This window comes from Saimiri boliviensis, chromosome 4 (genome assembly GCF_048565385.1).
Source record: "Saimiri boliviensis isolate mSaiBol1 chromosome 4, mSaiBol1.pri, whole genome shotgun sequence".
In the NCBI taxonomy this organism is placed as follows: domain Eukaryota; kingdom Metazoa; phylum Chordata; class Mammalia; order Primates; family Cebidae; genus Saimiri; species Saimiri boliviensis.
In genome coordinates this window covers 97,513,216-97,541,178 of record NC_133452.1, presented here as the reverse complement: position 1 = coordinate 97,541,178, position 27,963 = coordinate 97,513,216, and the positions used below count along the sequence as shown (strand labels likewise).

Here is a 27,963-nt window from a genome sequence, read left to right as displayed (position 1 = left end):
CTTAGAGGTCAGCTTAAGGACTTGGGTCTTTAACTTAAGATCGATGGAAAACCACTGAATGGGTTTAAGCAGTTGACTGAAACAATCAGATTTGCATTTTTAAAGGATCCCACTTAGGTGTGCCTCGTATTGTAGAGAAGGCCATTCCCAGCCTCTTCAGCTGCTGCAATGATTCAGAGGAGGCCACATGGTCCACGTGGCGGCTGGCTCAGGGATGTGGAGGGGTGAAAACAAGTGGACAGACTTGAGATATATTAGAGCAGATAAAATGGATAGGACTTGGTGCTGGATTCAATATTGAGATGCTCATTCTAAACCACCTCTACATCAACTCCTTCGAAGGCAGGGGCCATGCCACATGACTGTGAGACCCAGGTCCCAGAACAACTCGTGACACATGGTAGACTCAATACACATTTCCCGAAAGGGTTGAAATGATTAGCGGTCTCTCAAGTAATCCTTTGATCTCTAAGGGTATTCAATTCCTTCTAGCATGTGTCAATCATCAAACTCCCTGATACATCATAGGGAGAAATATTGCCAAGTACCAGAGGATATACTTTGGTGCAAGTTAATACAATAAGGTCTCACTTATCCTATAACATGAAGAGTACCAGTAAACTTGTAATAGCAGGGCCTGGTGAAGCAAGGAGTGGGCACAGGAAGATGGCTCGTCAGATACGGGTGCTGGGTGTAGCGTTAGCACCTGATGCAGGAAGAACCCAGCAGCCTCTGGAGGAAGTGATGGGTTTCAGTAGGATTAGCTGGGGGACTAGGATTTGATGGTGGTGGTTTGTCATGGAGATCTCTGGAGATTAAGTTATCTATTGTTTTTATTATTTTATTTTATTTTATTTTATTTTATTTATTTATTTATTTATTTTTTTGAGACGGAGTTTCGCTCTTGTTACCCAGGTTGGAGTGCAATGGCGCGATCTCGGCTCACCGCAACCTCCGCCTCCTGGGTTCAGGCAATTCTCCTGTCTCAGCCTCCTAAGTAGCGGGGATTACAGGCACGCGCCACCACGCCCAGCTAGTTTTTTTGTATTTTTAGTAGAGACGGGGTTTCACCATGTTGACCAGGATGGTCTCGATCTCTTGACCTCGTGATCCACCCGCCTCGGCCTCCCAAAGTGCTGGGATTACAGGCTTGAGCCACCGTGCCCGGCCCTGTTTTTATTTTTATAAAGGAACTCTTAAGGGCATTTTTTTTCTTTATTTTGTTTTGAGATAGAGGTTCACTCTGCCACCCAGGCTACAGTGCAGTGGGGTGATCTCAGCCACTGCAAATTCCGCCTCCCAGGTTCAAATGATTCTCATGCCTTAACCTCCCGAGTAGCTGGGATTACAGGGATGAGCCACCACGCCCGGCTAACTTTTGTGTTTTTTTGTACAGCCACGGTATTGTCATGTTGGTCAGGCTGGTCTTGAATTCCTGGTCTCAAGTGATCCACACACTTCGGCCTCCCAAAGTGTTGGAGTTTCAAGCATGAGAGCGGCATGGGGAGCTGGAAGCAGGGGAGACAGAGGTGGGGGAGGGGAGGCTAAGCCCCACATCCAAATGAAGTAGTGGTTGGGGGTTTCAGTGGCGCCTCCCTCCTCACTGAGGTGGACTGTGAGGGTGGAGGAGCCCCGAGCACAGCCTCCCGTGAGCAGCTCACCAGGGCATTGAGGGCTGCCAGGCACGGACAGGGCCCTTAGAGTTAGGACTTGCCTGGGCAGGGGTCTCCTGGGGGCACCTTCCCTCAGGCCCCTGAGGCTCTGGGCTCCAGAGCTCAGCTTCTGTGTTCAGATACACAGTCTACTCTGCTTTGGAGACTGAAGCCTGAGAGAGGTAAAATGTGTTGGGTGGTAGGTAGGGTAAGGGAGAAGGAGCTTCCCCCATCTCTCTCGCCTACTGCAAAAAAGCCTCTCTTTCCTTCCCCAGCCTAGTGCCACCTCCTCTGTGAGGCAGCTCCTGACCTCTGTACTGGCCCACAGTGATGCTCCCACTTGGGAGTCACAGAGCCCCCCAACACGGACCCTTTGCCATCCTTTACACTATAAGGCAAGGTGGTAACGTTTTGTGGGGCATCTTCTGCTGTGTCCTCAGCCTTGTGTGAACATCAGAAGCACATGGAGGGCTTGGGAAAATGCAATTGCGGGCCCCACCTCGAGTTTCTCAAACAGCAGATCTGGGGTGGGGCCCAAGAATTTGCATTTCTAACAAGTTCCCAGGTGACGCTGATGCTGCTAGTCTGCGATCCGCACTGGGAGACCCAGTGATCTGTCAGGCACGTAACTTTACTTTACGTAAATTCTCAGGGCAACCTGCTATTCTCCCCCATTTTGCAAATGAGGAAACAGAGGGAAGACCCAGTGCCTTGTGCAAGGTGGCTCAGTTTGTAAGTGGCAGGGCAGGTTTGAACCCAGGTGTGTCTGACTCTAGTACTGTATCAACCTTCCTTCCTCTACCCTGTTCTTCTGCATTGTCAACTATTCCACATGTATCTCCTTCCTCAACAAAATAGCGAAGTTTTCTTTTGCATACTTTGTATCTCTCATCTTGCCTGACCCAGTAATGCAGGCTTGACTGGAAAGGAAAGGAAATGCCCCAGGGGGATGCAAAGGGGTTCCTGTGTGTCTCCCACATGGTGTCACCTAAATAAACAGCCTTGTCGGCCCGGCACACGCTTGTAATCCGAGCACTTTAGGAGGCCAAGGTGGGCGGATCACCTGAGGTCGGGGGTTAGAGACCAGCCTGACCAACATGGAGAAACTCTGTCTCTACTAAAAATACAAAAATTAGTCGGGCGTGGTGGCACAAGCCTGCGATCCCAGGTACTCGGGAGGCTGAGGCAGGAGAATTGCTTGAATCTGGGAGGTGGAGGTTGTGGTGAGCCGAGAAGGTACCATTGCACTCCAGCCTGGGCAACAAGAGCAAAATTCCGTCTCAAAACAACAACAACAACCAAACAGCCCGTTTCTCTGAGGTTCAGTCATGGGGGAAGAAGGACGAGAGCACTCGCAGCAGAGGTGGGGAGAGAAGCACGAAAGGGGGAAATGTGATAAAGAGAGAAGTGGGGCGGGTGGGGCGAAGGTGAGGACTGGGGACGCTGGAAGGGACAGGCTGTTCCAGAGTGAAGGCGGGGCGGGCAGCAGAGACAGAAGAGGCTGACAGTAGGTTAGGGCTGGGGAGGACAAGGAGGGTGAGGACAGACGATCCCGGCAGCCCCTGGAGCCAGAAGAGAAGTCAGGTCAACTCCATACTTTTGGCTTCCACCTCGGTATCTCACCCGACTCCTCCCACCTGCTTCTCTACCCTGAAACTCCAGAAAGGCCACCCACCTGGCTGCTGGGGTCGGGGAGGACGGGAGTCAGGATCACGGGTTCCAGGGAAGTGGGTGAAGAAAGGAGCTCCTACGAGGGTAGAAGTGGGTGTTTTCTGCTTCTGCAGGCCAGGGGCCAGTCAGCCCCATTGGTCCGCAGTACTTGCCGGGGCCGGAGGATCCCCCACCTTCGTCTGCGGGACTGAGGCACCGGGGAGGAGGCGAACAAAGGAGAAATCGCAAGGGTGGAGAAGGAAGCCATCGGATCGGCGGGCGGGCCGGCCGTCCGTCCACTCCGCGGAACTGGGAGGGCCAAGCGGGCTTCACCTGCACGGCCGGCTCCTCTGCCAGCGAGACCGAGAACGCAGGGAAGGGGAGAAATTTGGGGCCGGAGGGACTGGGGTACCACGAGCAGAGGAAACAGGAAGTGAGAGGCAGAGAGGCTGGGGGTGGTGGAAGGACCCCCAGTCGGTTCTGGAGAAGCGATTCGTCTTCCCGAATCCCGGCATAGCCCTGGACCCGGAGCGCAGGCGTGCGCCCCCGTCACCCTAGCCTCAGGCTCAGTGCCCAGCTCCGCTCGTAGAACGCAGAACTCGAGGCCGGGAAGGCAGCCGCGGCTTTCCTCGATGCCCCCACGCCTATGCTATCAGCCGCTGCCTGGACCAACACAGAACTACAGTTCCCGGGCGGCCTTCCCTCCGCTCAGCCCCGCCGCGCGGCGGGCAAAGGCTGTGCACTCACACTCCTAGTCCGCAGCCCTGCCTGCCCTTTTTTGGGAGGCGGACCGGGAACCGGGATGTCGAACACTGAGCTTCTCCGTAGCCCACCCCCCGACTCCTTCCCACCTCCCGCCCCCCGCTATGGAAACCAGCTGCTCGCAGTGACTTCCAAACATCCTGGTCCTTCCCGCATCTACAAACATCCCATTCTTCTCTTTTGAGCCACTTTCCTGCTTTCCCTTTGGTGCTGAAACCCTGGATTTTTCAGCCTGGGCGACTCAGGTTCTAGGGGGAAAGTTTGGGGTCTGACTTCACACCTCTGTTTTCTCCTCTCTTTCAGCTTCATAGATGGTTTCTATTTTCATACATATTTGCTAATTTGGAGTTTCTGACGACGTATCACAAATAACCCGACATTTTTCTCCCCATTTCCAAGGCAGATTCTACATGATTTCCAGGCCTCCCTCCCCAATCTATTTTCCTTTTTCTTGTACACCCCTGATAAACAGACACACAGAACTGCAGGTTTCAAAGAGGAAAAAAAGCACATTTGTTGTTGGTAGGATGGTGTGAAGGGGAGGGTTCTTCACCTTCTCCAACACCTTATATAGATGGGATGTTGCGGGCAATAGAAAAGGCAGCAGGTGGGGGCCTGTTTTGCCCCACTCTGTACAATATAGAAGAATCTCATATAGATACTTTGTATAAAAGCCACATGTCCTCATTCGTGTCCTCTTGCTGGCTGGCTGGGCTGGGGGTACTGGGGGACAAAGAAGCTGGGGTGATGTGCCAGGACACAGGGATACCCCATGGTCCCCTTCCTCTGGCTGTCCCCTTGCGGGGTCACTTTGGATCCTTGGTGGGAGCATAGCACAGCTCCAGCGGCCGGGACACCTTCCAGAACTTCTCATTCACCAGCTCCAGGGTCAGCGAACCATTCAACGTCTGAGGAGGGAGTAAAAGGGAGAGAGGAGGAAAAGAGAGAAGAAAGTTGAACAAGATGGAAAAGGAAATGAATGAGAGGCAAAAGGTGACCAAGGGAGGAGGAAAGAAAAAAAGAATAATAAAAAGGATGGGGCAAGAAAGGAGGACGTGGACCATGGGAAAGGAGAAAGGACAGAGAAAGAGACGGAGGACGCAGAGAAGAGTGCTGATGAGTCAGACCAGGCTCAGGGTTCTGTGTGGCCCAGACCACCCTCCCTCCTCTCCCCTCTTCCATCACTGCCCTCAGAAGCTCTCACCGTGAACGCCCCGCCTCCAGGTGCAATGTAGATGGTGTACTGCTTTTCACTGACGCCCTCCAGGCTGGGCAAAGCAGGCTCCTCAGGACCGTCACCTCCTCCGGCACCCCCACCCTCACCACCACCCCCATCAGGTCCTCCGGTGTCAGAGGCACCCCCTCCAGGCCCTCCGGGCTCCCCTGCTTCCTGCTGCTGCCTCCGCTCAAGGGCAATGCGCAGGGCCAAGTACTTGGAGAGATGGTCCACTGTAGCATTCCCAGTTGTCTTCACATACCTGGAGTGGGAAGGACGACAGGCTTAGCGCCAGGACGCCTCAGATGGGGACTGGAGGTAGAGGCTTTCCAAAATGGCTTCTGGGTTGGGGTGGTATTTTGGGTTTGGGCAAAGCCCACTTTTGATGGAAATCTATGTGAGCTGTGGTTTCTCAGTGGTTGGAGAAAGACAGGGCTCCTCACCTTGTCTGGCAGTATTCTCCCTTCTCCACAAGCAGCGGGTGGGGCCGGAACACGAGCTCAATTTCTCCACCTGGCTCCGGGGGGCTGGGGGCCCCAGGAGGGCTTGGGGGGCCCAGGGTTCCCCCTCCTAGAGTCCCTGCCCGGTCACCAGAGTCTTCCGAACCGGCACCCCCACCCACCCCTCCAGTGCCACCTCCCCCTGTCCCTACACTGCTCCCCCCTGCACCCACTCCACGGGGTCGCTTGGGAGCAGGGCCTGGGGCAGAGTCAGGGGCGGAGTCTGAGCTCACATCTTCTCCATCTCCTTCTCCCTCCCCAGGCTCTCCTTCCCCCCCACTCATCGTTGTGGTCTGATCTGACCCGGGTATCGGCCGCCTCACACGCTGGGCCCTGTAGAAGCAAGTGGTTAAGGTTAAAAAAACATCCAGGATAAAGGGCTTAAACTTTAAACTTCAGAGAATTAAGACATGGGGAAAATCCTAATGACGATCTTAGCACTAAACACTATGTGCTGAGCACTCTGCTAAGTGTTTTGCACCAATCCCCCCACCTAATACAACGAATCCTGTGATACAGGTAATTACAGTATCTCTATTTTATGGCTGAGGAAACTGAGGCTTAGAGAGGTTAAGTAACTGGCTAGTGATCTTAGGCTGTCACCTCTCAAAGTGTGGTAACAGCACAGACATCCCTTGTGAGCCTGTGAAATGCAGACTCTCAGGCCCAACTCTAGACCTACTGAATCAGAGTTTGCATCTTAAGAAGACCTACAGGTAATCTGGATACACATGAAAGCCTGAGAGATGCTAGCCTAGGAGGTGATTTAACTTCTAGCAGTATGAAACCAGAGCTGATTCTCAAAATCGCTCTATTGTTTATTGTTCTAACTTCTAGAAAGTCAAGGGGCAAACTATAATTTTCCTTGTCTTTTTTTGAGACAGGGCCTTGTCCCGTCACTCAGGCTGGAGTGCAGTGGTATGATCATGGCTCACTGCAGCCTCAACTTCCTAGGCTCAAGCGATCCTCTTACCTCAGCCTCCCAAGTAGCTAGGACTACAGGCATGTGCCACCATGCCCAGCTGAATTTTTAACTTTTTGTAGAGATGAAGTTTCCCTATGTTACTCAATCTGGTGTCAAACTCCTGGACCCAAGTGATCCTCCTACCCTCACCTCCCAAAGTGCTGGGACTAGGGATGTGAGCCACTGTGCCCAGCCCTATATTTTTCTTAAGAATAGCTGTGCCAGTTGCTTACTAGGACTCAAGCGATCCTCCCACAGTGCTGGGATTATGGATGTGAACCACTGTGCCCAGTCCTATATTTTTCTTTAAGAATAGCAGTGCCAGCTGCTTACTAAGAAACTGCAACTTACACCCATGATTTCCAGCCCTAATGATCAGTCTGTGGTTAGCTCTTAAGATGCTGAAGCTTAGAAGCTAGCAGGCAACAGACAGTATCAGGAGTCTGACCCACGGGCCAATCCCAGCAGTCCTGTTTCTCTCCTGACTCTCACACCTGTGCATGGCCTGCATGCGCAGCCCCTCCTCAATGCTGGAGCTCAATGCCTGCTGGTTGTGCAGGCGGCTCAGGCGGATGAGCACTCGGTCTTGATGGGCCTCGTATTCCTCCCGGCTGGGATAGATCTTAGAGATCAGGGCATCGAAGTTGGGGTCTGGCCGTAGGGATCGCTTGGATACCAGCTTCTTTCGGCAGGTAGGACACTCCTTGTTCCTGGGGTAGGAGAAGGGAAGCCCTGATTGGTCAGTCAAGGGAACTGAAGCCTAGGCTGAACCAAGACCAGTGAGAGGGCCCTAACTTTGTACTCCTTCATCTCATCTCAAACATGTCTTTCCTATTACCCGCTCCGCAGGGCTGTAACAATGCAGTCAGAGCAGAATCTGTGGAGGCACTCCTTGGTGGTCATTGTATTCTTCAGCATGTCCAGGCAGATAGGGCACATGAGTTCCGAATGCAGTGACCGAGGGGAAACTGCAATCTCTGTGCCATCCATTATGGCTTCCTGGAGGTAACAATAAGTAGAAAGGTGGTGTGGGTTAGGGGGAAAGGGGTTTTAGAAACAACAGCCTGTAAAATAAGAGTTTTGAGAAACACAGTGAGAGGGCAGAATCTGGATACCCATGTTGGTCTCTACAGGAGACAAAACTCTGAGAAAGAGAAGGACTGATGACTTGGAGAGAATGGAGAAACGACAGACTTTAGTGTCCATTAACTAACAGTAGGAGCTTTGGAATAGGAGGATCTGACGTGGGTAAGTGGCCTAGGAGTGAGGATGGCACAGATCTGTGCTTGGGCAAGACTATTCAACAAAATTTTTTAAAGTCCTGGTGCTACATGTATCAGAACCCCATAGAATGCCTATTAAAAATTCAGATTCTGAGAACTCAATCCACTACTGAATCAGAATGCTGGGGGGCATGAAGCTCTACGTTTAACAAAACTCCCAAAGTGAGTCTTATATGCACTGACTTATGACACTGAATGAGGAACAGGGAAGGTAATTTTTGTTTGTGATCTTTCAAACGAAGATAATAATACTTGCTCCACCTCTCTGGCAGGGCTGTTTTGAGGATTAAATAAGATCAATGCGAAAGTGCTTTCAAAAGAGTAAGGTGATTCAAAGGTAGGGCCATACAGGGCAGAACAGAGCGAATTACGGAAAAGAAGCTGTCTGTGATGGGGTCTGTGGATGGAGGAGTTTGCGGGAGGGGGTAAGCCTGAAAGGGAGAATGCCTGTCACCTGCGGGGTCCGGTGCAGCTCATACAGACTCAGTTCCCACGTCTTGCTGGCATTCTGGGCATTCGCCGGCGTCGTCATGGTGACCGGGCACAGACCCCCACCAGGGCTGCACAGTCGAGGAGGAGAGGAAGGCTGGGGTCGGGGGAAGGGGAGGAGGGCGTTAGGGGGGCCGCCCCTCGCGCAGACCCCGCCCCTCCAGAAGCGCCCCTCTCCGCCCCCGCCCCCGCCCCCGCGCCGGCGCTGCCCCTCACCCGGCTACAGGCGTTCTCGCTCCCGCCGCCGCCGCGCCTCTCCCTAGGCCCGGGCTCCTGGGCCAAGTTCGCTCGGTCCGCAACCGCTGCTCAGACAGCAGCTCCCGCCACCGCAGCCGCCATGGCCCGGGCGCTGGGGCCCTACGTCACTTCCGCCTGCTCCTCCACTCCACCCGCCGCCCCCCCCCGCCGGCGGAGACGTCACCCGCCATTCGCGGCGCGGGTGGGACGTGGACGCCGAAGTTCCCCCGCCCACGCGATGGGCTCACCCCGCGTGAGGATCCTGCGTCCTGGGAGTTGTGCGCCACGTGGGGACCACGGTCTCCGCCCCCGGCCCAGCACCGTCTCGCGGTCAACAATCTTAGCCTGGGTTCCCTTCCAGAGGCCCCCACCCGGGGCCTCGGCTCCGGGGGGCGGGGCCTGGAATCTATGGGACCCCTGGAGGGGACAGAGGGCTCGTGAAAAGGGCCACCTCCCCCACTCTGCGTACCCTGGCAGCTCTGGGGATCAACCCCCCTCACTTCTCCGTAACCCCCATTCCAGGATCCCGGGGAAAAAGGCTGCAAAAGATCCTCCGCCGCTTTAGTCCTCTAGTCCTGAGAACGCAACTAGGTCCCGAAGTGCTCGGGATTCCCCTTACCACCCAGGGGACTCGCTGCACCCTCCGCTTTGGTTCTCCCTAGACCCTCCGACCCGCTCTCCCCCTCGAGGTTTGGGGGCGGCGGCTCGGGACGTCCAGACTCAACTCTCGGCCGGAGCCATAGACTCGAGAATTGCGTTTGGACAATCAGGAGCCGCGGCCCGGGGAGAGGGAGGGAGAGAGGCGCACCGGAGGAACCGGGGAATGGAGACACCACGCGGAAGCAGGGATACACACAAGATGGGGCCCCCATTGGGGAGGGGGTGTGCGCGTGTGGGTGGGGTACACAGGGGCAGAATGTCTGGAGTGGGAAGTGGGCAGAAGCCTCTTCCAGGACTCTAGAGTAAACGAAGGGGATGCGGAGGAAAGAGAAGAGGAAGGGGCAGTACGATCCCCAATGAGGGCAGGGAAGAGAGGGATACGGGGCGGGGGTTGGGGGAAGAGACCGTGATGGGCGTCCTGTCCCCGCCAGTGCTGAGGCTCCCGGACTTGGGCTTCGGCTGCCAGGGGGTGGCCTGTCTCTGGGACAAGCCAGCAGTGGGTGCCCTCGCCCCCCACCCCAGTTGCCCCCTACTTCCCTGTCTTCTCCTTCAGTCCGTGGCCAGTCCTTATGTGGGCGCCAGAGTCGATTAGCGCAGACCCCCTCCCCTTCCTCCTCCTCTTCCCAGCCCCCTCCCTCCTGTTCTCTCCAGCCCCTTTCATCGGCTGGTTCATTCCCCTAATCCTGGCCCCCTCCCCTAATCCCCCCCATCCGACCCCAGGCCGGCTGCAGCTATTGTAAGGTGGAGAGAAAGGGGAGGGGGGGACTCACAGAAAGAAGAGGGGTGGGGGAGGGCCACCTGTTCCAAGACCCCCTTCCAAGGCCAGACTGGACACCAGGATGGGGCCATGAACAAATTACCCTTGGGGACCATGGGACCCAGGGAGCTGGGGGGAGGGAACTGGTGCTGCAGAACCAGTGGAAGGGGGTGACGAAGAAACCCCTCCCTCCAAAAAGACCCAGAGTGTCACGCATACACAGTGACACACACTCTTTCCTCTCACACCCGGCGGCGGGGGTTGCCCTGGGAGACCAGGCAGTGAAAGGGAACAATCCTTAGGGAAAGGCAAAGGAGGGGGAGGTGGGGAAGGGTCTGAGGGCTTGGACACAAGAAGAACCGGAGGTGGCAGGGAAGAGGATTTGAAATTTATTAGGGTCACAAGCACCCCTGCTTCCCATATTCAGCATTCCTGAGCCATACACTGCCACCCCTTTTGTAGCCTGGGAACTTAGAGTCCTCATCAGCAGGAGGCCAGGCAGAGTGGTGGTGGGGGGGTGGTGAGCAGAGTCCAGGGTCCTTGAGGCAGTTACATGAAAAGACCTCCTGGGAGGGGCAGAAACATTTGGACAGATGCATGGGTGGAGAGACACATGGGCTGGGGGGGTGCCCACTTCTTTCCCTGCCCTTGGGAACCTCTGCCCTTTCCAAGTGGCTCCAGACTCCCCTTACTTGCTTTCTCATATAGTCTGGGTTCCACTTCTCTGCCCTCTCCCTCCCCACGCTGGCCTCATACCAGTGACTTCCACTGAGGCCCCTGTGATGTATCCACTATCTTCAGATGCCAAGAATGCGACCACATCTGCCACATCTATGAGAATGGTGGGGAGAGGGCAGAATCCCATAGACCCAAAATAGCCAAAATGTCCCACCAAAGACCCCTCTCCCCACAAACCCCATCACAGACACCAACCACCAGTCCCCTAAAAAATCCCAAAACCTTGGGATCTCTTCATTCAGGCCCCCTTCCCAGGGACTCCTCTCCATTTGGTGCTCACCCTCAGGGTCCCCCAAGTGTCCCATTGGGATCATTCCAGTAATCTGTAAGGAAATATTCATACGCAGGTGAAAGCCGCTTTTATAGATTTTTTTGAAGACTAAGTCTGTGACCCTTTTTTGTCTTCATTCCTCATATATTTATTGAATACTTAATGTTTGCCAGGAACTATGCCCAGTATTCTCTTTCTGTGAAGCCCAGATTGAGTCTCTGAGTGATTTTACCCTCCACCCACAGCCTCCTACCTTGTCCACCACTTTCTGTGGCACTTTCTGTGTCATGGGTGTTGCAATGAACCCTGGGAGGACAGAGTTACAGCGGATCCCATGTCTGTGGGAAGGAGAGTGGCTGCTGATTCTGGAGAGGACTGAATGCTGGTCCCTCCCTCAGACCCCCTAGGTGTTCTCCAGCACCCTCAAGCATCTGACCAACCGTCCAAGCTCTCGGGCTGCAGTCTGGGTCAGCCCAATCACTCCAGCCTTGGATGCTGCATAGTTTGTCTGTCCCATGTTCCCCACCTATAGGTGAGTCAGAGATGTGGAATGAGTCAGCAGTCTCAAGGAGGGGTTCTCCTTTCTATACCACTTGGCTGGCTGACCTCGTCCAACTCAACCTGACCTTTCCTATGATGCTACTGATGTTGATGATGGAACCACGGCAACCACTGGACACTAGGGCTTGGCCTGCAGCCTGAGTGACTAGGAAGGTGCCCTGGTGGGAAAGGGCAACAAGGGAGAAAAGATCAGCTGGGATGACAGCCCTCCTCCGACTCGCCACCCCCCCGCCCCCGACTAAGGGGGCCAAAAAAAAAAGTCGTAGGTTCAGAGATCACCACCTTGAGATTGACAGCTATGACTTTGTCCCAGTCATCCTCAGACATGTGCAGCAGAAACTCATCCCGGGTGATGCCCGCACAGGACACAACGACAGATGGTGGGCGAGAAAAGCAGGCCTATGGGAGGGGGAGGTTATGCATCAAAAAACCCCCACAAAGAGCCGGGGCAGTGGACGCAATATTAGAGCTTTAAAGGGAGAAGGTGGCCTGGCGTTCACCTGCACTTGTTCCAGCAGGCGTCTGGCGGCACTGGCCTCAGACACGTCAGCCTGGAAGGCAGCGTGGTTCCCTCGGGGCGGCCCCTCCTTGCTCCCTGGCCCGCCCAGCAGCCGCACTGTCTCCTGTGCCGCTGCCCCGTCCAGGTCGCAGGCGGCTACTGTGGCCCCCTCTCCGGCCAGCCGCACACTGACCGCCCGGCCGATGCCGCTCCCCGCACCTGAGGTAGGACAGAACACGCGGGGACCGGGCAGGGGGAGGAGAGGGCAAGGATCAGAGGTCACAGGGCAAAAAGTAAAATGCGGAAAAGGGGCCAGAGGTTACAGCGGCCTCGGACTCCAAGGGCACGCCCCTGACATCACTCCAACACCCCAAACCGTCCCGGGAGAGCACCCCCTCAACCTGTGACCAAAGCCAGTGCAGAGCGGAGCCGGTGCTGGAGCTGAGACGCCATGGCGGACTGTGGGTGGGTGGGAACCCCAGCACTAAGCCAATCCTAGTGCAGAGGGGGCGTGGCTCACGCAAAGCCGGGGCCAATCGAAGCCCCGCCAGCCTTAGGCCATCTGCGGCCACCAGCTCTGGCCGACCTCCCACCGCGGGGGCGCGGCCAGACACTGCTGTTTGGGGGCCGACGATGTGGGGAGGACAAGGGGCCCCATTCCCCCCAAAAAGACAAAGACTCCATGTGGGGCGGAAGATCTGAGGACTTTATTTCCGGTCACCACCCCTCCTCCCCCTCTATTCAAACACGGTGATATAAAAGGAATAGAAACAAAAAAAATCAGGCCGTGAGATTACCAACTAACCCTCTCCCACCCCCCAACCCCCCAAATCACTCCCAAATCAGGACACACGATCGATGTTTAAGTTTATTCCCCTACTATTACTGTTACCCTCTCTGTCCAGGACTCTGGTCTTCCCTGAAGCCTCCACCAACTGGTGGGAGAAAGGGAAGTGGACTTTGCAGAACGTTCTGTGTAGCAACTTGGTTCTCTCAGAACAGGTGGGGTAGGGAACACCAAGTAGGCTGCCATCATCCCCTCTCCCTTCCAGCCTTCTTCATGGCCCCATGTGGACCTCCAAACGCAACAACATGGTCAGGCGGTGCCCAACACTATGTTCCCTCTGGTCTCTCATTCTCGCCTCTACGGCCTCTGTAAGACTGCCAGCCCTTGAAGGCTCTAATGCCAAAGTAACCATTTTCTCAGGCTACAGTTCCTTCCTTTGGTAGATGTCCCTACCTCCACACACCCCTGACCTGGAGTGAGGGGTATATAGGTCTGGGGCAGGGGTAGTTTATCCCACCCCTCACTCGAGGTGGGCAATCAGCACCATCATGACAACTCCCCCCAGCAGCCCCAGCACCTCCAGAAATGACTGCAATGGTGATGCCTCCCTCAGCAGCTCTGGCAACACAGACACTGTTGCCACGTAGATAAAGCCACCTGCAGTAAACGGCAGGACCCAGCCAGGACCTGCACCACCTGCAACTTCACTGCCCACTGTTCCTCCTTCAGCCAGAAGGGCACAGGCAGTGCCTGCCAGTGCCCCTACTGCTGTCAGTAGTTGCAGACGCATCGCCTGATGGGCAGAAAAGAGAAAGAGACACTCATCAACACCTAAAGATTATCGGTGGGTTTAGAAGTGGCTGGTGGGATACAGGTATAAGGGACATGGATTTGGAAACTAAACATCAAAGTAAAAAGGGGGAGGGTCTAGAATAGACAATTTCTGAAAAAAATCTTAGAGATCAGAGATCCTTTCCACAGACTTTCTGATTGAGTAGGTGTGTGTGTGTAAGATTTCACTAAACCATTCAGATTGTTTATAGACCATAGTTTAAGAAATACTGAGCCGGGCACGGTGGCTCAAGCCTGTAATCCCAGCACTTTGGGAGGCCGAGGCAGGTGGATCACGAGGTCGAGAGATCGAGACCAACCTGGTCAACATGGTGAAACCCCGTCTCTACTAAAAATACAAAAAACTAGCTGGGCGTGGTGGCGCATGCCTGTAATCCCAGCTATTTAGGAGGCTGAGGCAGGAGAATTGCCTGAGCCCAGGAGGCGGAGGTTGCGGTGAGCCGAGATCGCGCCATTGCACTCCAGCCTGGGTAACAAGAGCGAAACTCCATCTCAAAAAAAAAAAAAATTAAAAAAAAAAAAAAAAAAAAGAAATACTGAGCTAAAGGACAAAGAAACCAGAACTTCTTCCCACTCATTTCTAGGAGACTATTGTCAATGATAGCATGAATTGTTTGGAACTAATAGGCTGTTTTGGGTTTAGGGTGAGTGAGCAGAAACAAAGGGTTTGAGGCAGCAGTGGTCGGCAGACATCACCAACCTGCTTTTTGCTGCAGCCAGACTGGACCAAGATGGCAAAGTCTCCAACCTCATGGGGCACTTCATGTAGCAGGACAGTCATTGTGGTCAGGATCCCTAGTCCCCGACCCCCTCGAAAGGAAGCCCCAATGGCCAGACCATCAGTGAAGTTGTGTGCCAAGTCAGCAGCCAGATTCAGGTATCCCGACACACGCAGGTCTTGTACAGGACAAGAAGAGAAAATGATCAGAGGCCTCCATCACCACTTGTTCCAGTCTTGGTCAGCTATCCTCACACCTCCCCTCAGAGACCACTTCACACCCAGTCCCTTAGTGTTTCCCAGACACCTGCCATTACCCACAGCACATATTCCATGTGATTCGTGAGGATGTCCCTTGTCCAGATTTATCACCAACTCTGGCCCTTACCCAAGCCTCTTTTTTCTTCTTCATGCTTCTGAGGTCTCACTGGCCCATCTCTGGGTACTGTGCTCCCTCCTCGCCGCTTCTGGACCCCCCCTGTTTCCTTTTCTTCTTCCTCTGAGCTCTGCTTCTCCTTGGTAGAATGCTCTGAGGGAAGAAAGGAGATGGTGAGAGTGGAGAACAGATCTTCCAATATGTTCTCTCCCTCCTAAGGGCCATAAGATGAGATTCTGAGGCAGGCAAGTCAGCTTTTGGAAAGTTGTTCCCTGGGCTCACCCTGTCTTCCATGTCCGTGACTTCCACGTGTGGGACTATGAGCATGTCCATGTCCATGACTGTGTCCATGTCCTCCTTTCACATGTCTCACAAATTTCTCCACGACCAGAAAGGCAACAATTCCACTGAGAACCCACAGTCCCACAGACAGAATGGGGCCCTGGCCTGGGAATAGAGGCATTGAGACCTTAAGGGAGATATGCATTCCAGACTTCTCCTTAAGAGCAGGAGGTGAGGAATAGGGAGAGATGGACCTTCCCCAGCACCCCAACTCCTGTCCCCATCTGTCTCTTCCTCACCACTGTGGGAGTGTCCATGTCCAGGTTGCTCCAGAGTGTGGTGAGAATGAGGTTCTGGAAGAAGCGGGGGAAACCAAATGAGGAATATCTGACCCAAAGGATGTGTATTTTGGGGAATATCGGAAGGTCAGGAATCAGAAAGGAGAAAGAACCCTTTTTTCCCCAAAGAACAAAATAGGTTAGATTTGAGGTAGAAGTCAGAGGTTACTTACCAAGAGCATGAGGAATGAGGTGCAGGAAGGCGTCTCCCAGGAGCCCACCGGAAGCAAAACTAAGCAAGATCTGAAGTAGAGAGCGATGCCGGGGAGAGTTTGACTCCACAGGAATAAGGAAGAGGACAAAAAATGGAGCTGCGGAGATCAGCACTGTGGCCCCCAGTGCCTGATGAGGGAGAATCAGGGTCAAGTACTGTAGAGTTTCCCAACAATCCAGAACCAGCCCCTCTCTCTCCCATCCCCTGGAGACTCACATAAGCCCAGAGAGTGACAGCATCCAGGTCCCGTTTGATGCCTGGAGTCCCAGACTCCCCATAGCCTCCATGGCTATGCTCATGGTCATGTCCATGTCCTCTGTGGTAGAGGCTCTCATGGGAGTGGCCATGGCTATGGCCATGGTGTAAATCCTCATGTGAATGTCCATGGTCGTTATCGTGGGTATGTCCATGCCAGATGCTCTCGTGAGTGTGGCCATGGCCGTGGGCATGGCTATGTCCATGGTGGAAACCTTCATGTGAGTGCCTGTGGCTGTGGCCATGGAAGTCCTCTTGCAGATCGTCGTGCAGGTCGTCATAACCCCCGTGTCCAGCCACCGGAAGCCCCAAGGCTGCCCAGGTCAGCAGTCCCACGGCCACCCAGCGGGGGACCCCCAGACCTTTGGCCATCACGCTGACCAGAGGGACAGAGACAGTGACTCCACTTGACTCTCAACTCTATACCTAGACAGGGTCCGCTTTGCTTCAATCGCGCCCTCTGTCCACCTCTATGGGCCGCTCTCCCATTCCCTTAAGTTCCCACCTACATAGTTCCCAAGACTAGTTCTCTTTATGCCGAACCCGCTCCCGGATGTAGGGCTTTGGGACACTAGTCTTTGACCAGCCACTTTACGGACTCTCTGGGCCCTCGTCTCTATGGCTCATTAGGTGAGGGAATGGCCTGGAAAGGATAGAATGGAAAAACAGAGAATTCTCACCGGCTCCGGGACCCTCTCCTTTCCCGGTTTGCTTGGACGTGGCAGTCCCGCCTTTAGCTCCCGCGAGAACAGGAAGTTCCGTTCCACCTTCGCCCTAATGCCTTTACCAATATGGCGGCACTCCAGTAGCGACGAAGCCACTCTGCCCTGACGCGCGTGCGCGAGCAGGGAGGTTATTTGAGGGGACGGTGGGCGAGGCGGGCTAACAGGCCGGAGGAGACCGCCTCCTCGGTTTCCAACTAGACGAGGGGGCGGGAACTCGCGCCGAGACTTCCGTCTGTACAAAGATGGCTGCCACATTGGCGCTGTCATTTTGGTACAGAGCAGAACGACGAGCTTAATTCGACCCAATCCAGGCCAGAGTCTTTTTCTCAGGGGCTTCCTCGTGCTCAGCTAATCCTCCGATCAACTCTTGGGAATCCCTGGCACCTCTTCGATATCCCTACTCTCAGCCAGGGATCATGTCTTGGGCCGCTCGCCCGCCCTTCCTCCCTCAGCGGCATGCCGCAGGGCAGTGTGGGCCGGTGGGGGTGCGAAAAGAAATGCATTGTGGGGTCGCGTCCCGGTGGCGGCGGCGACGGCCCTGGCTGGATCCCGCAGCAGCGGCGGCGGCGGCGGTGGCAGGCGGAGAACAACAAACCCCGGAACCGGAGCCGGGGGAGGCCGGACGGGACGGGATGGGCGACAGCGGGCGGGGTGAGTGTCCCAGCGGAAGGGCAGGCGAGCCAGTGACCGCGTTATCTGCAACCCCTCCCCCACACCCTCCCCAGTGCTCTTTTCCTGGCGCTCCCGCCCCCTTGTTTGTAAACACGCGTCCCTTCCCTCCCGAGGGCCTTAGCGCCCTCCTCCCCCCAGGGCGGGGCGGGGAAGGGGAGCTTCCGCTCTCCTAGCCTTGACCGCTTCAGGCCTTGGGCACTGGAGGTCGCGGGCGTGGGAAGGGCACGATTCCGCTTCAGCTTTACGACTTTGGACGTTTGAAGGCAGATTCTACGTCATAGGAAGGGTCTCTCCCAACTCTTTCCCCTGTACGCCCCGGCTACCCAGCTTTACGCTGGGAATAGAGGGGCAGGATGGTCTACCCCACGTGCCGCCCCACCCACGAGACAGGTGTGGCTTGGGGATGACCTGGTATTCATTCAAATGGATTGCCTGGAAGATTTTTCTCAACTGAGCTATCCTCCTGTCCTTGTCAACTCCCTCCTCTCACCACAATGAGGAGTACGCTGTTTTTTTTTTTGCTTTTTTTTTTTTTAAGCCAGTCAAATACAGCAGTGGGGGGTTGTGTACCAATTTTAGTGACGCTAGTGTTAATAAGTTCTGATAACCCACTACCATCGGACCAGCTGGAGTTATACTGTTTTTTGACAGCAGGGTGTCTCTGGACTTAGGGATGGATGGAGTGGGCTGGGTCCAGGCACGGTGGGGTATTAGAGAATTAAAGTCTCTACTTGGATGTTTGAAGACTCATTTTCTTTTTTTGTCTCTCCTGTCTCTGTGTGTCTGTGTGCCTGTACATACCCCTCTCTCAGACTCCCGAAGCCCAGACAGCTCCTCCCCAAATCCCCTTCCCCAGGGAGTCCCTCCTGCTTCTCCTCCTGGGCCAACCCTACCCCCTTCAACAGCCCCATCCCTTGGAGGCTCTGGGGCCCCACCCCCACCCCCGATGCCACCACCCCCACTGGGCTCTCCCTTTCCAGTCATCAGTTCTTCCATGGGGTCCCCTGGTCTGCCCCCTCCAGCTCCCCCAGGATTCTCCGGGCCTGTCAGCAGCCCCCAGGTGAGAGGTTGTGACCGACTTACTGCCTGGCCACTTTCATTTCCTTGTTTTCCTTGTAACCCCATATCCTTGTGTGAACTTCCCCATGGCTCATTGACCTTCTAATCCTCTAATCTTGGCAGGCCTGTGGTCTTTGTTGAGACCCATTGCCTTTCCTGAGGTGACTGAACTTTCAATGCATGCTTCCTCCACTAAAAGAAATCTTAATATTCGTTGGTTTGTGTGTGTGGTTTTTTTTTTTTTTTTTTTTTGAGATGGAGTCTTGCTCTGTTGCCCAGGCTGGAGTGCAGTGGCTCAATCTCGGCTCACTGCAACCTCTGCCTCCTGGGTTCAAGTGATTCTCCTGCCTCGGCCTCCTGAGTAGCTGGGATTCCAGGTGCCTACCACCATGCCCAGCTAATTCTGATATTCTTGATGTCCTTTTCATCTATCAGTGATTTTCTGCCCGTTTGGTCCCATTTGCTTTCCCAAGACACCAGCCCTTCGGGGTCACTGTGCAACAGCACAATTTCAGGGGGGTCTTTTATTCTCTTTGGGATTGTGCTCCAGGGATGGCCCCTCACGTAGACTGCAGTGTAAATGACGCCCTCTGGAATGTGCATTGCAGGACCTTGCTTAGTGGTAGGGAATGATTTCCATCACTTCTACTAGATTCTCCTTCCCAATGAGTCTTCCTGTGACTTCCCTATTTCCCTCATCCCAGATTAACTCAACAGTGTCGCTCCCTGGGGGTGGGTCTGGCCCCCCTGAAGATGTGAAGCCACCAGTATTAGGGGTCCGGGGCCTGCACTGTCCACCCCCTCCAGGTGGCCCGGGGGCTGGCAAACGGCTATGTGCAATCTGCGGGGACAGAAGCTCAGGTATGGGGCTCAGAGTATGAACAGAGAGGGAGAGTCTGGGCCATGTATCATCACCTGTGGGATTCCCAGGGCTTACGGGGTTTGGTCAGAGCAAGTGACCTGGGGGAGGCCTGATAAGAGTAAAGAAGCTGAAGATGAGATGTGGGATGCGATTGCAGGGAAGGTCAGAGGGAAAAGGGAGCGCAAATATAGGGTTTCTGAACAGTGAGGAGACTGGGACTGGATCATCACTCACCTCCTGGTACCCTATCTCTGTATTTGGTGAACGTAGAGAGGACTTTAAGTTTTGCTTGGGGGAGATTAGGAAGAGACTAAATGGTGAAGGTGTCTCCATGCAATCTTATCGCTCTTCCCCTTTCCCTGTAGGTAAACACTACGGGGTTTACAGCTGTGAGGGTTGCAAGGGCTTCTTCAAACGCACCATCCGCAAGGACCTTACGTACTCTTGCCGGGACAACAAAGACTGCACAGTAGACAAGCGCCAACGGAACCGCTGTCAGTACTGCCGCTATCAGAAGTGCCTGGCCACTGGCATGAAGAGGGAGGGTAAGGACCTGCCCTGCCTAGGCTTCTTAGACCACATGCCCCTTCTCCCCTACCCTGTTCAAGACTCTACCTCTCTGGAAGGCTAGACTGTTCTCTCTCCTCTAGAGGGCGATATTTGATTTCTCTCTCCCTTCGAAGCTTTTCCCCCTGATACCCTGCTCTAGCCCTTGAGTTTCCTTCTTAATGGTTAGGCCTCTGTGGCCTACACCTATGACCCCTCCCTAGACTGGTCTTAGGATAACTTTTCCTTACCCATGATGGACTTTCTGTCTCCCCTTTTCTAACCTGAGTAGTTCCTCCTCTCTCTGATTCCATGGACCCTCTCTGGTCTCTATCTCCTGTTATCTGTGATCTTTCCTCTAACTCCTGGGACTAGACACTCTTAAGCTACAGACTTTACTGAAGACCTCAGGGATCCCCTTCCTTCTTCTGTGTCTCCATCTTAGCTTCTTAAGTCCAATTCTTTGAAGTCTGAGACAGACACTTGAGAACGTATCTTGGTCAAAACCCCACTTTAGAGAAGATGAGCCGGAGGCCTGGCTTTCCCAAGGTCATGCAACAAAGGAGTGGCAGGCAGGTCTGGGATCAGAACTCACATCTGTGAAGACCTAGGCCAGTGCTCCTTTCACTGCCTGTTTGCGGAGTCAGGAGAGCACAGATTTGCATTCAGACACACTTAGATTCAATTATATGTATGACCTGCCATTACTATATGAATTTAAGCGAGCTGTTTAACCTTTTTGAATCCCAAGTTCTTCATCTTTAAAAATGAGAATAAATGCTTCCAGCATAATTATGATAATAGAGTGAATGTTAAAACGTGCTTAGCATGTTTCTTTGCATGTTTTTTATTAAATTTTTCAATCAGCATTTTCAGGTTGTATCTTGGCATATATATATATATTTTTTTGAGACGGAGTTTCGCTCTTGTTACCCAGGCTGGAGTGCAATGGCGCGATCTCGGCTCACCGCAACCTCCACCTCCTGGGTTCAGGCAATTCTCCTACCTCAGCCTCCACTCAGCTGGGATTACAGGCACGCACCACCATGCCCAGCTGATTTTTTGTATTTTTAGTAGAGATGGGGTTTCACCATGTTGATCAGGATGGTCTCGATCTCTTGACCTCGTGATCCACCCGCCTCTGCCTCCCAAAGTGCTGGGATTACAGGCGTGAGCCACCATGCCCGGCTGGCATATTTTTTAACCATATAGTAGGCTCTCCATTTAAATTCCTCCCTTATTCTTTTACCCTCCTCACCCTTCCTGACTTGACTTATCTGCCCTTTTATAACCCTTGCTTCAGGGCTGCCCCCACTTCACCCTTTCTAGTGACTTCCCCAATTTCCATAAATATTTCCCAAGGGCCATGAGATCCTGATGAGGCCCTAAGGATATTTGTGGAAACCCTTAATGGCTGGCTGCTGACTCTCCGTTTTTTCTCTCCCTCTTCCCCCTGCAGCGGTACAGGAGGAGCGCCAGCGGGGAAAGGACAAGGATGGGGATGGGGAGGGGACTGGGGGAGCCCCTGAGGAGATGCCTGTGGACAGGATCCTGGAGGCAGAGCTTGCTGTGGAGCAGAAGAGTGACCAGGGCGTTGAGGGTCCTGGGGGAACCGGGGGTAGCGGCAGCAGCGTGAGTGTTGGGGTCAATTCACTCTCCTTCATGATGGGGGTAGGGGGAGGCAGTCTAGGTCTGTTCTACATCCCTGTTCTATATCCCTTCCCATCCTTTGCTCTCATAACCTTCCTAACACTGCTTGGGACTAGAAGTCCTGCCAAACAAGGTCTTTCAAATATCTGAGGTGGATGTGATACCTCCTTCTGTCTCTACTCCCCAAAAACCCCACTGGCAGAACCACAGGCACTTCCCAAATAAATAATTGCTTACACAAATACCAGAAGAGAAGCCTGACTTACAGGGATTGGTTTGGATGGGGCTCACAGGAAGACTATATGTAAGGAGGGGGTGTCAAAAGCCTCTTACTAGGGGGCTCCCAGCATATCTCCAAATCTTCCATAACTCTTACCCCCGTCCCCTGCAGCCAAATGACCCCGTGACTAACATCTGTCAGGCAGCTGACAAACAGCTATTCACGCTTGTTGAGTGGGCGAAGAGGATCCCACACTTTTCCTCCTTGCCTCTGGATGATCAGGTCATATTGCTGCGGGCAGGTCAGTGACCTTGGATCCCTTTCACCTCTTGACATTTGACCCCTCTTTTACTTCCCGACCTTTAGTGACCCCAGTGGCCTTACCTTGCGTACTAAGGGAGCCAAACTTGCTGACCTCGACATCTCTTTTCTCCTTCTCTCCACTGATGTGCTTTGAATCCCTTGGCCTGATTTCTGGCTCCTGACCCTTGCTGCCCCACCCAGGCTGGAATGAACTCCTCATTGCTTCCTTCTCCCACCGATCCATTGATGTTCGAGATGGCATCCTCCTTGCCACAGGTCTTCATGTGCACCGCAACTCAGCCCATTCAGCAGGAGTAGGAGCCATCTTTGATCGGTCAGTGGCCCTCGGCTAGGCTGGCATGTAGATAAAGGGGGTGGGGCTATAGGCTGGTCCGTGTCCAAGGCTGGCTGAGCTGTGACCTTTGAGTGACCTGCAGGTCCCTCTCCAGGGTGCTGACAGAGCTAGTGTCCAAAATGCGTGACATGAGGATGGACAAGACAGAGCTTGGCTGCCTGAGGGCAATCATTCTGTTTAATCCAGGTAAGAGGAGGATTACCTTTGTTTCTCAAGGCCAAGGCAACCTTGGAGCCTCCTCTTCTCCGAGACTCCTAAGTTACCCAGCTATCCCCCTCAGTAAGACCCTCAACCTGGAAATCTCCCAACTGGCCAAGGAAAAACCCACATCCACGGATCCGTCCCACAAACCCAGTAGGCCCTGCTTCCCTTGCCAGGCCTCTGGTAAAGGGCAAGCAAGTGCAGACCAAAAGGGGCATCCTGTGGCTCACATCTACACAGCTGTACTGATTTGATTTGTGTGCATTTCTCTTCCGTGCCATCCTAGATGCCAAGGGCCTCTCCAACCCTAGCGAGGTGGAGGTCCTGCGGGAGAAAGTGTATGCGTCACTGGAGACCTACTGCAAACAGAAGTACCCTGAGCAGCAGGGACGGTGAGATGGCGCTGGGGGGACTGAGGCTCCCTCGGGGGTGGGGAGTGCCAGGAGGATGTGTTCAGAGCACGTGTGCTGCCAACTCTCACTCCCCTTCTCCCACCTCCACCCCAGGTTTGCCAAGCTGCTGCTACGTCTTCCTGCCCTCCGGTCCATCGGCCTTAAGTGTCTAGAGCATCTGTTTTTCTTCAAGCTCATTGGTGACACCCCCATCGACACTTTTCTTATGGAGATGCTTGAGGCTCCCCATCAACTGGCCTGAGCTCAGACCCAGACATGGTGCTTCTCACATTGGAGGAGCACACATCCAAGAGGGACTCCAAGCCCTGGGGCAGGGTGGGGGGGCCATGTTCCCAGAAGCTTGATGGGGTGAGAAGTACAGGGCAGAACCAAGAACATAAGCCCTCCGAGGGATCTGCTTGATATCCCAAGTTGGAAGGGACCCCAGATCCCTGCGAGGACTGGTTGTCTCCCTTCAGTGGCCTTGAGTCTCTGAATTTGTCGGGGTCTCCCATGATTTGGGGTGGTTTCTCACCCTCTGTCCTTCCCCCAGCACAAAGCACTGGCACTGCCCCTGGGACCTTGCTTCCTTCTCATCTTGCCTCATTTTTCTTCCCATCTGAAGAGTGGAAATGGGGAACTCCCCAAGAGATGGATATTGGGGGGCAGGCCCCCCAAACTGATAAACATAAGTGTAGGGCCCTGACAGGCCTTCCTTTTCTCCAGCCTGGCAGATAGGGGCCTTTCTGGGAGGAGGGGGGGGCCCTGTGACTGTCTCCTGTACAGAGTCTCCTTTTACACTTCACCTCCTTCAGTCAGACTGAAATATAAAAAAGGTGGTGGTGATGGTGAAAGGGCTGGTGGAGATGTAGGAACCGATCTGCTACTTTTAACTTCCTCTGAGGATAGAGACTTGCAGTTAGACTCAAAGAAGTACTGTACTTTCCCAGGTTGACTAAGAAATGCCAGTGGTGGGGCTGGGTGTTTGGGAAAGGCAGGGCCCTAAAATGGCCTGTCCCTAGGGCTCTCCAAGCACTAGCCTTCCCAGCTTTCCCCTCTCCCCATCTCTTCCTGTCTGACTTGGGTAAGGGGCCTGGGCTGTGAGGACAGGGCCCCCGCAGGGGACGGTTTCGTGAGTGTAGTCCCGGAGGCCTTCCCTTCACCGCTCTCCTCAAGCCATGGGCACATAGCATAGGCTGGGGACATGGGATCCTGGCCTGAGAATTGAGGGGGGGTGGCCAGCCCGCAGAGGTGGGGTGCTGGGGCTGCATGATTTTTGCCCTGCGTCTCGTCTCTTTGGGGTTCCTTCCCCCTCTCATACATAAAATCGCTTTCAAATTAAAATCGCTGTTTTCTGGACTGAGGTGACTGTATAAGGATGGGCAGCGCCGTGTGGGGCTTGGGGGGGTATCCGGTTGGGAGCTCCGGACGCGATCCCTGGACGCCGCCGCCGAGGTTCCCTGGGGCCCGAGAGGCGGGCGCAGGGTGGGGGACACAAGGCGAGCTTTGTCGGGGAGGGGGGAGAGGGTGTGCCAGGCTGGGGGCGGGGCCGGCCGGTGGAGGAAGGGGGGCGGCGGATTCTCAAAGGCGCCTTGTTCGCCCTTGCCCTCCCCGCGCCAGCGGGCGGCGGCGCCTCGGCTCGCTCCGGCCTTCCCTCCGGCCGCGCCGCGGGCTCCGGGCAGACCCGGCGCCGTGCCCGCTCGTGGGGGCGCACTGGGCACCGAGCGCCGCGGCCTCCTCAGGCGTTGCCCGCCCGAAGGCGGCCCACGTCCCTGAGTGACCCCATTTCCCTGAACCCTTCCAAGCAGAATCGACTGCTCCCTTATCTTACCACTGCTCCCCCTCTACCTGGGCCCTGGGACTCCCTTACCTCGTCCCCCACGTGCATCTCCTAGGACCTGACTAGCCTGTGTTTGTCGGTGGTCCCAGTCTCCTGCTCCTGGAAGAAGACCTCCCCGCCCATCCCCCGCCCCAGATCGTCGCTATCTATAGCCTGGTCTATAAATAACCCCGCCCCGGCCCGGCTCTGTAATTACACGGGGCGGGGCGGGGCGAGGGAAGTAATTATGGAGACCTGATTTTGGGGGGGTGGGGACTACGACCCCCAGGCCCGCCTCTCCCCTCCCACTGTGCCCTAAATCCCGCCCAGGCCTCTGCTGAGAGGGGACTCTGGGCCCCCAAGAGGGATTGAACTGGACGGGGTGTGTGTGACTGGACGTTTGGGTCCTGGAAAAGGAAGGGACTGGGGAAGATACTGGGGTTTCGGAAAAGAGAATCTTAGGGTACGGTACATTCGACCTGCAAGGAGCAGGAGAGAGCGAGCGAGAGAGGGAGGGTTCCCGCCTCCCTCCCCAGGTGGAGATTGAGGGTGGGGTTTCCCCTCGGTGGCTGTGGGCGGGCGGCTGGAGGCGGGGGCCGGCCGGGGGCGGGGGCGAGGTGGGGGCTCTGGGCGCCGGGGTGGCCGGGGACACACAGAAGCGGCAGCCACCGAGGAGGTAGCAGTGCTGGGATCCCCGACGGCGCCTTGCTGCATGGAGCTGGGCCGCTGACAGCTGTCGCTGCCCACAGCCTCTGACCTCCCTGGGACCCCGGCGTCCGAGGCTCGCAGTCTGCTCCCTGTCTTCTGTCAGCCTCCGGGCATCCAGCGCCTCAGGCCGACCTGGGTCCCTGGGACCTGGCGTTCCGGTCGCTCAGCCATGGAGCGGTGCAGCCGCTGCCATCACCTCCTCCTCCTCCTACCTCTGGTGCTGGGGCTGAGCGCGGCCCCAGGCTGGGCAGGTAAGAGGACTCCTGATGCCTGGGTCCTCGGAGTCAGGCTGGAGCTCCGAGTGCCTCTGGGAAGGGGACAGCTGATGCCTGGGGCCGGAGCCTCTGAGTCTGTAAAGGAGACTTTGGGCTTCAAGGGTCCAGGCTGGAGGGCAAGACACCTGGGTTCCTTGGAGTCAGGGTAGGGATCTCTTCGTCCTTGAAGTGACTGGGGGAGGGCAGGTAGGGCTGGAAGATGGAGGACTACTTTAGAGAGCCCTGAGTGGTGATGGATGCTTGTCTTGGGTCCTTGGGAAGAGCTGAAAATGGCCAGAGCTGAAGATGGCCAGGGCCAGCCTCGTTCAGCCATTGCAGGTTTGAGGGTGGTAGATGCCAATGTTCATGGTGAGGTCTGTGAGTCTTCTGGCCTTTCTGTCAATATCTCTGGGATAAGGGGTGAGCACCTGTGATTCAGAGCAGAGCCTAGTAAGCCCAGAAAGAAAGGATTCTTGACTACCTGTCCCGCTGGCCTCCCGAACAGCATCCTCCTCCCCCTCCCTGTGCCCTCGATGCTGCCACGCGGCTGGCTCTGGGGAGCACTGGGGCTGGCTGCCAACAGGACGGCCTGCTGGACAGGCCAGGATCAGGTGTCTGAGGCCAGAGCCAACTCTTTGCATTCCTGCCTAGCCCCTCCTCCCTCTGGCCAGCCAGGCTCCCCTGGGACCCTGGTGTCCACAGCCCCAATCTTTTCCTTCTTTTTCCCAGGACCCAGAACTGCTGGCTTCTAGGGAAGGGGATTTGATGTCAGAGAAGAGGGGGCGGTGAGCAGCAAGCCCTCAGCAGGCTGAAAAAAGCTCCCCACTTCTGGAGACACTAAGGGCTGATTTATATTTAACCGGACTATTGAATTCTTCTCTGCTTTAGAGAGAAAAGGGTCAGAATGGCAGCATAAAGGATTTAGATTAGATTACAGAAGGAAGAACTTCCAAGATGTGAGGACAGCCTAGCCAGGAAATTGAGGCCTACGGTGCCTGTAGACTCTAGGAGTCTTTCTTAGGGGGAAGAGGGCTGCTGTGGCATGGAGGCAGGGGGATGGCTAAGATGACTGTTTCTTATTTCAGGGACCGAGTGGGTAGAGATGGGACTTTAGGGAAATGGGTTACTGTGGAATTCCGAAGATTAGAGAAGAAGGCATTGGAGGGGCCAGAGGTAGAGTAGTGGAGGGTGATGGGGCTACCAGTGGGGAGCCTGAGGGGCAGATGGGGCCGGAGACAGTGGGGCAAGTATGTGGCCTGGCGTGGGAAGATGGTGGGTGGACCTGTGGGTAGGTCGCCTATATGATCGAATTACATTCCCCTGGGGTTTGGTGCAGGGTGGGGGCCTCCGAGGTCTCCTCGGCTTGGGGTCTCTGTGAGTCTCTGTGTCTCTGTCTCACTCACCCTTCATCTCTCAAAGCGGCCCTTGTGTGTTAGTGTTTGCGGAGCTGCCACACGCGCGGGGGCCAGGCTTAGGTGGGGGCTGGGTGGGGGGAGGCCGTGGTTTCCCGGCTCCTGGACTCAAAGGGCCTTTTCTCTGCCTGCCTGCCCCACCTCACCCACCCCACCCAGCTGTGCTCTCCTGATTGCTCTGGCCTCTGCCCTGCCCCACGCTTCTCTGAAAGTTTTGCTGGAACCCTCTTTGGGATTTTTCCAATCTGGAGCTGATGGTGTGAAGAGTATGTATACAGGGGAGGAAGTGAGGGCGAGGTGATCTTTTGTTTTCCAGGGAGTGTGAGCCCTAGGAAGCCGAATTCTAGGTAGATAGGGCTGGTGGGCTGTGTCTTGCATCTCTGGGTCCCAGGTGGTGGGGTTGGTGGGGGTGGCGAGACAGAATTGAGGTTCCAGGTGTGGGGAGCTTGCCTGGGTTCTGGGCAAGCACTCTGATGGGATCCACAGATGTGTGGCTCGGGGCCCTGGACCTGTTCCGGCTCTGCGTGGCAGCTTCAGCCCCCGCCCCCCATTCCTCCATCCCTCCCCAACTCATCTCCTAAACCAGGAGGCACATGCTCCTGGGAGAGCTTTCTTGTATCTTTTTCCTCAGCATGGTCAGGGTTGTTCCCACCCCCCACTCCCAAACCTGGGATATGTAGCTGCTCAAAGCCCCCTCCCATAGAGCTGCCTCTCTGCTCTCTTC

At 55.2% G+C, this 27,963-nt stretch overlaps 5 protein-coding genes across 7 annotated transcripts in view; 2 read left to right on the top strand and 3 right to left on the bottom strand.

Moving 5' to 3' along the window:
* Positions 1 to 4,553: 4,553 nt before the first annotated feature.
* On the bottom strand, positions 4,554 to 8,899 carry RING1 (ring finger protein 1). The gene is made up of 7 exons (XM_039467983.2): positions 8,733 to 8,899; positions 8,482 to 8,613; positions 7,583 to 7,743; positions 7,239 to 7,454; positions 5,724 to 6,113; positions 5,269 to 5,542; positions 4,554 to 4,972 (listed from the first exon to the last, which is right to left on the bottom strand). The coding sequence occupies exons 2-7, from the start codon at positions 8,557 to 8,559 to the stop codon at positions 4,871 to 4,873; spliced, it is 1,221 nt and encodes a 406-aa protein (XP_039323917.1). The 5' UTR covers positions 8,560 to 8,613; positions 8,733 to 8,899; the 3' UTR covers positions 4,554 to 4,870.
* A 1,618-nt stretch (positions 8,900 to 10,517) lies between these two features.
* On the bottom strand, positions 10,518 to 12,788 carry HSD17B8 (hydroxysteroid 17-beta dehydrogenase 8). The gene is made up of 9 exons (XM_003923133.4): positions 12,641 to 12,788; positions 12,241 to 12,458; positions 12,023 to 12,139; positions 11,806 to 11,898; positions 11,620 to 11,705; positions 11,433 to 11,517; positions 11,189 to 11,231; positions 10,927 to 11,001; positions 10,518 to 10,736 (listed from the first exon to the last, which is right to left on the bottom strand). Exons 1-9 carry the CDS (start codon positions 12,690 to 12,692, stop codon positions 10,720 to 10,722), a joined length of 786 nt encoding a protein of 261 aa, XP_003923182.1. The 5' UTR covers positions 12,693 to 12,788; the 3' UTR covers positions 10,518 to 10,719.
* A 144-nt stretch (positions 12,789 to 12,932) lies between these two features.
* On the bottom strand, positions 12,933 to 16,893 carry SLC39A7 (solute carrier family 39 member 7). 2 transcript variants are annotated; one of them, XM_003923132.4, is made up of 8 exons: positions 16,742 to 16,893; positions 16,023 to 16,437; positions 15,766 to 15,934; positions 15,554 to 15,607; positions 15,255 to 15,419; positions 14,985 to 15,125; positions 14,579 to 14,775; positions 12,933 to 13,819 (listed from the first exon to the last, which is right to left on the bottom strand). In XM_003923132.4, the coding sequence occupies exons 2-8, from the start codon at positions 16,431 to 16,433 to the stop codon at positions 13,547 to 13,549; spliced, it is 1,410 nt and encodes a 469-aa protein (XP_003923181.2). In that variant the 5' UTR covers positions 16,434 to 16,437; positions 16,742 to 16,893; the 3' UTR covers positions 12,933 to 13,546. The 2 variants fall into 2 exon arrangements, with proteins under 2 accessions (XP_003923181.2, XP_074254007.1); XM_074397906.1 differs by lacking the exon at positions 15,554 to 15,607 and having other exon boundaries at positions 16,023 to 16,893.
* Positions 16,894 to 17,003: 110 nt separating this feature from the next.
* On the top strand, positions 17,004 to 24,405 carry RXRB (retinoid X receptor beta). Of its 2 annotated transcripts, none has more exons than XM_039467979.2 (10): positions 17,004 to 17,437; positions 18,271 to 18,518; positions 19,222 to 19,378; positions 19,745 to 19,924; positions 21,385 to 21,557; positions 21,967 to 22,096; positions 22,300 to 22,432; positions 22,548 to 22,639; positions 22,941 to 23,046; positions 23,161 to 24,405. In XM_039467979.2, exons 1-10 carry the CDS (start codon positions 17,203 to 17,205, stop codon positions 23,306 to 23,308), a joined length of 1,602 nt encoding a protein of 533 aa, XP_039323913.1. In that variant the 5' UTR covers positions 17,004 to 17,202; the 3' UTR covers positions 23,309 to 24,405. The 2 variants fall into 2 exon arrangements, with proteins under 2 accessions (XP_039323913.1, XP_039323912.1); XM_039467978.2 differs by having other exon boundaries at positions 22,536 to 22,639.
* A 1,110-nt stretch (positions 24,406 to 25,515) lies between these two features.
* COL11A2 (collagen type XI alpha 2 chain) overlaps positions 25,516 to 27,963 on the top strand; it is a 29,207-nt gene continuing 26,759 nt past the window's right edge. The window contains exon 1 of the mRNA XM_003923128.4: positions 25,516 to 25,824. Within this exon, the coding sequence (XP_003923177.2) occupies positions 25,743 to 25,824 (82 nt within the window). The 5' untranslated portion in view covers positions 25,516 to 25,742. The remainder of the gene's footprint in view (positions 25,825 to 27,963) is intronic.

What these genes read in the sequence shown, in the direction of transcription:
- RING1 (XM_039467983.2), bottom strand. Translation starts at nt 8,559, where the DNA reads ATGACGACGCCGGCGAATGCCCAGAATGCCAGCAAGACGTGGGAACTG. An exon ending in CGCATGCAGGCCATGCACAG is followed by an intron (nt 6,114 to 7,238) that starts GTGTGAGAGTCA and finishes TTGCTTCTACAG; the next exon opens with GGCCCAGCGTGTGAGGCGGC. An exon ending in CTGGAGGCGGGGCGTTCACG is followed by an intron (nt 4,973 to 5,268) that starts GTGAGAGCTTCT and finishes CTCCCTCCTCAG; the next exon opens with ACGTTGAATGGTTCGCTGAC.
- RXRB (XM_039467978.2), top strand. Translation starts at nt 17,203, where the DNA reads ATGTCTTGGGCCGCTCGCCCGCCCTTCCTCCCTCAGCGGCATGCCGCA. An exon ending in GGCCTGTCAGCAGCCCCCAG is followed by an intron (nt 18,519 to 19,221) that starts GTGAGAGGTTGT and finishes CCCTCATCCCAG; the next exon opens with ATTAACTCAACAGTGTCGCT. An exon ending in AATCATTCTGTTTAATCCAG is followed by an intron (nt 22,640 to 22,940) that starts GTAAGAGGAGGA and finishes GTGCCATCCTAG; the next exon opens with ATGCCAAGGGCCTCTCCAAC.
- SLC39A7 (XM_003923132.4), bottom strand. Translation starts at nt 16,433, where the DNA reads ATGGCCAAAGGTCTGGGGGTCCCCCGCTGGGTGGCCGTGGGACTGCTG. An exon ending in TCACGGACATGGAAGACAGG is followed by an intron (nt 15,126 to 15,254) that starts GTGAGCCCAGGG and finishes TTCTTCCCTCAG; the next exon opens with AGCATTCTACCAAGGAGAAG. An exon ending in CTGGCTGCAGCAAAAAGCAG is followed by an intron (nt 13,820 to 14,578) that starts GTTGGTGATGTC and finishes TCTGCCCATCAG; the next exon opens with GCGATGCGTCTGCAACTACT.
- HSD17B8 (XM_003923133.4), bottom strand. Translation starts at nt 12,692, where the DNA reads ATGGCGTCTCAGCTCCAGCACCGGCTCCGCTCTGCACTGGCTTTGGTC. An exon ending in TGCACTGGCTTTGGTCACAG is followed by an intron (nt 12,459 to 12,640) that starts GTTGAGGGGGTG and finishes GTCCTACCTCAG; the next exon opens with GTGCGGGGAGCGGCATCGGC. An exon ending in TCATAGCTGTCAATCTCAAG is followed by an intron (nt 11,899 to 12,022) that starts GTGGTGATCTCT and finishes CTTTCCCACCAG; the next exon opens with GGCACCTTCCTAGTCACTCA.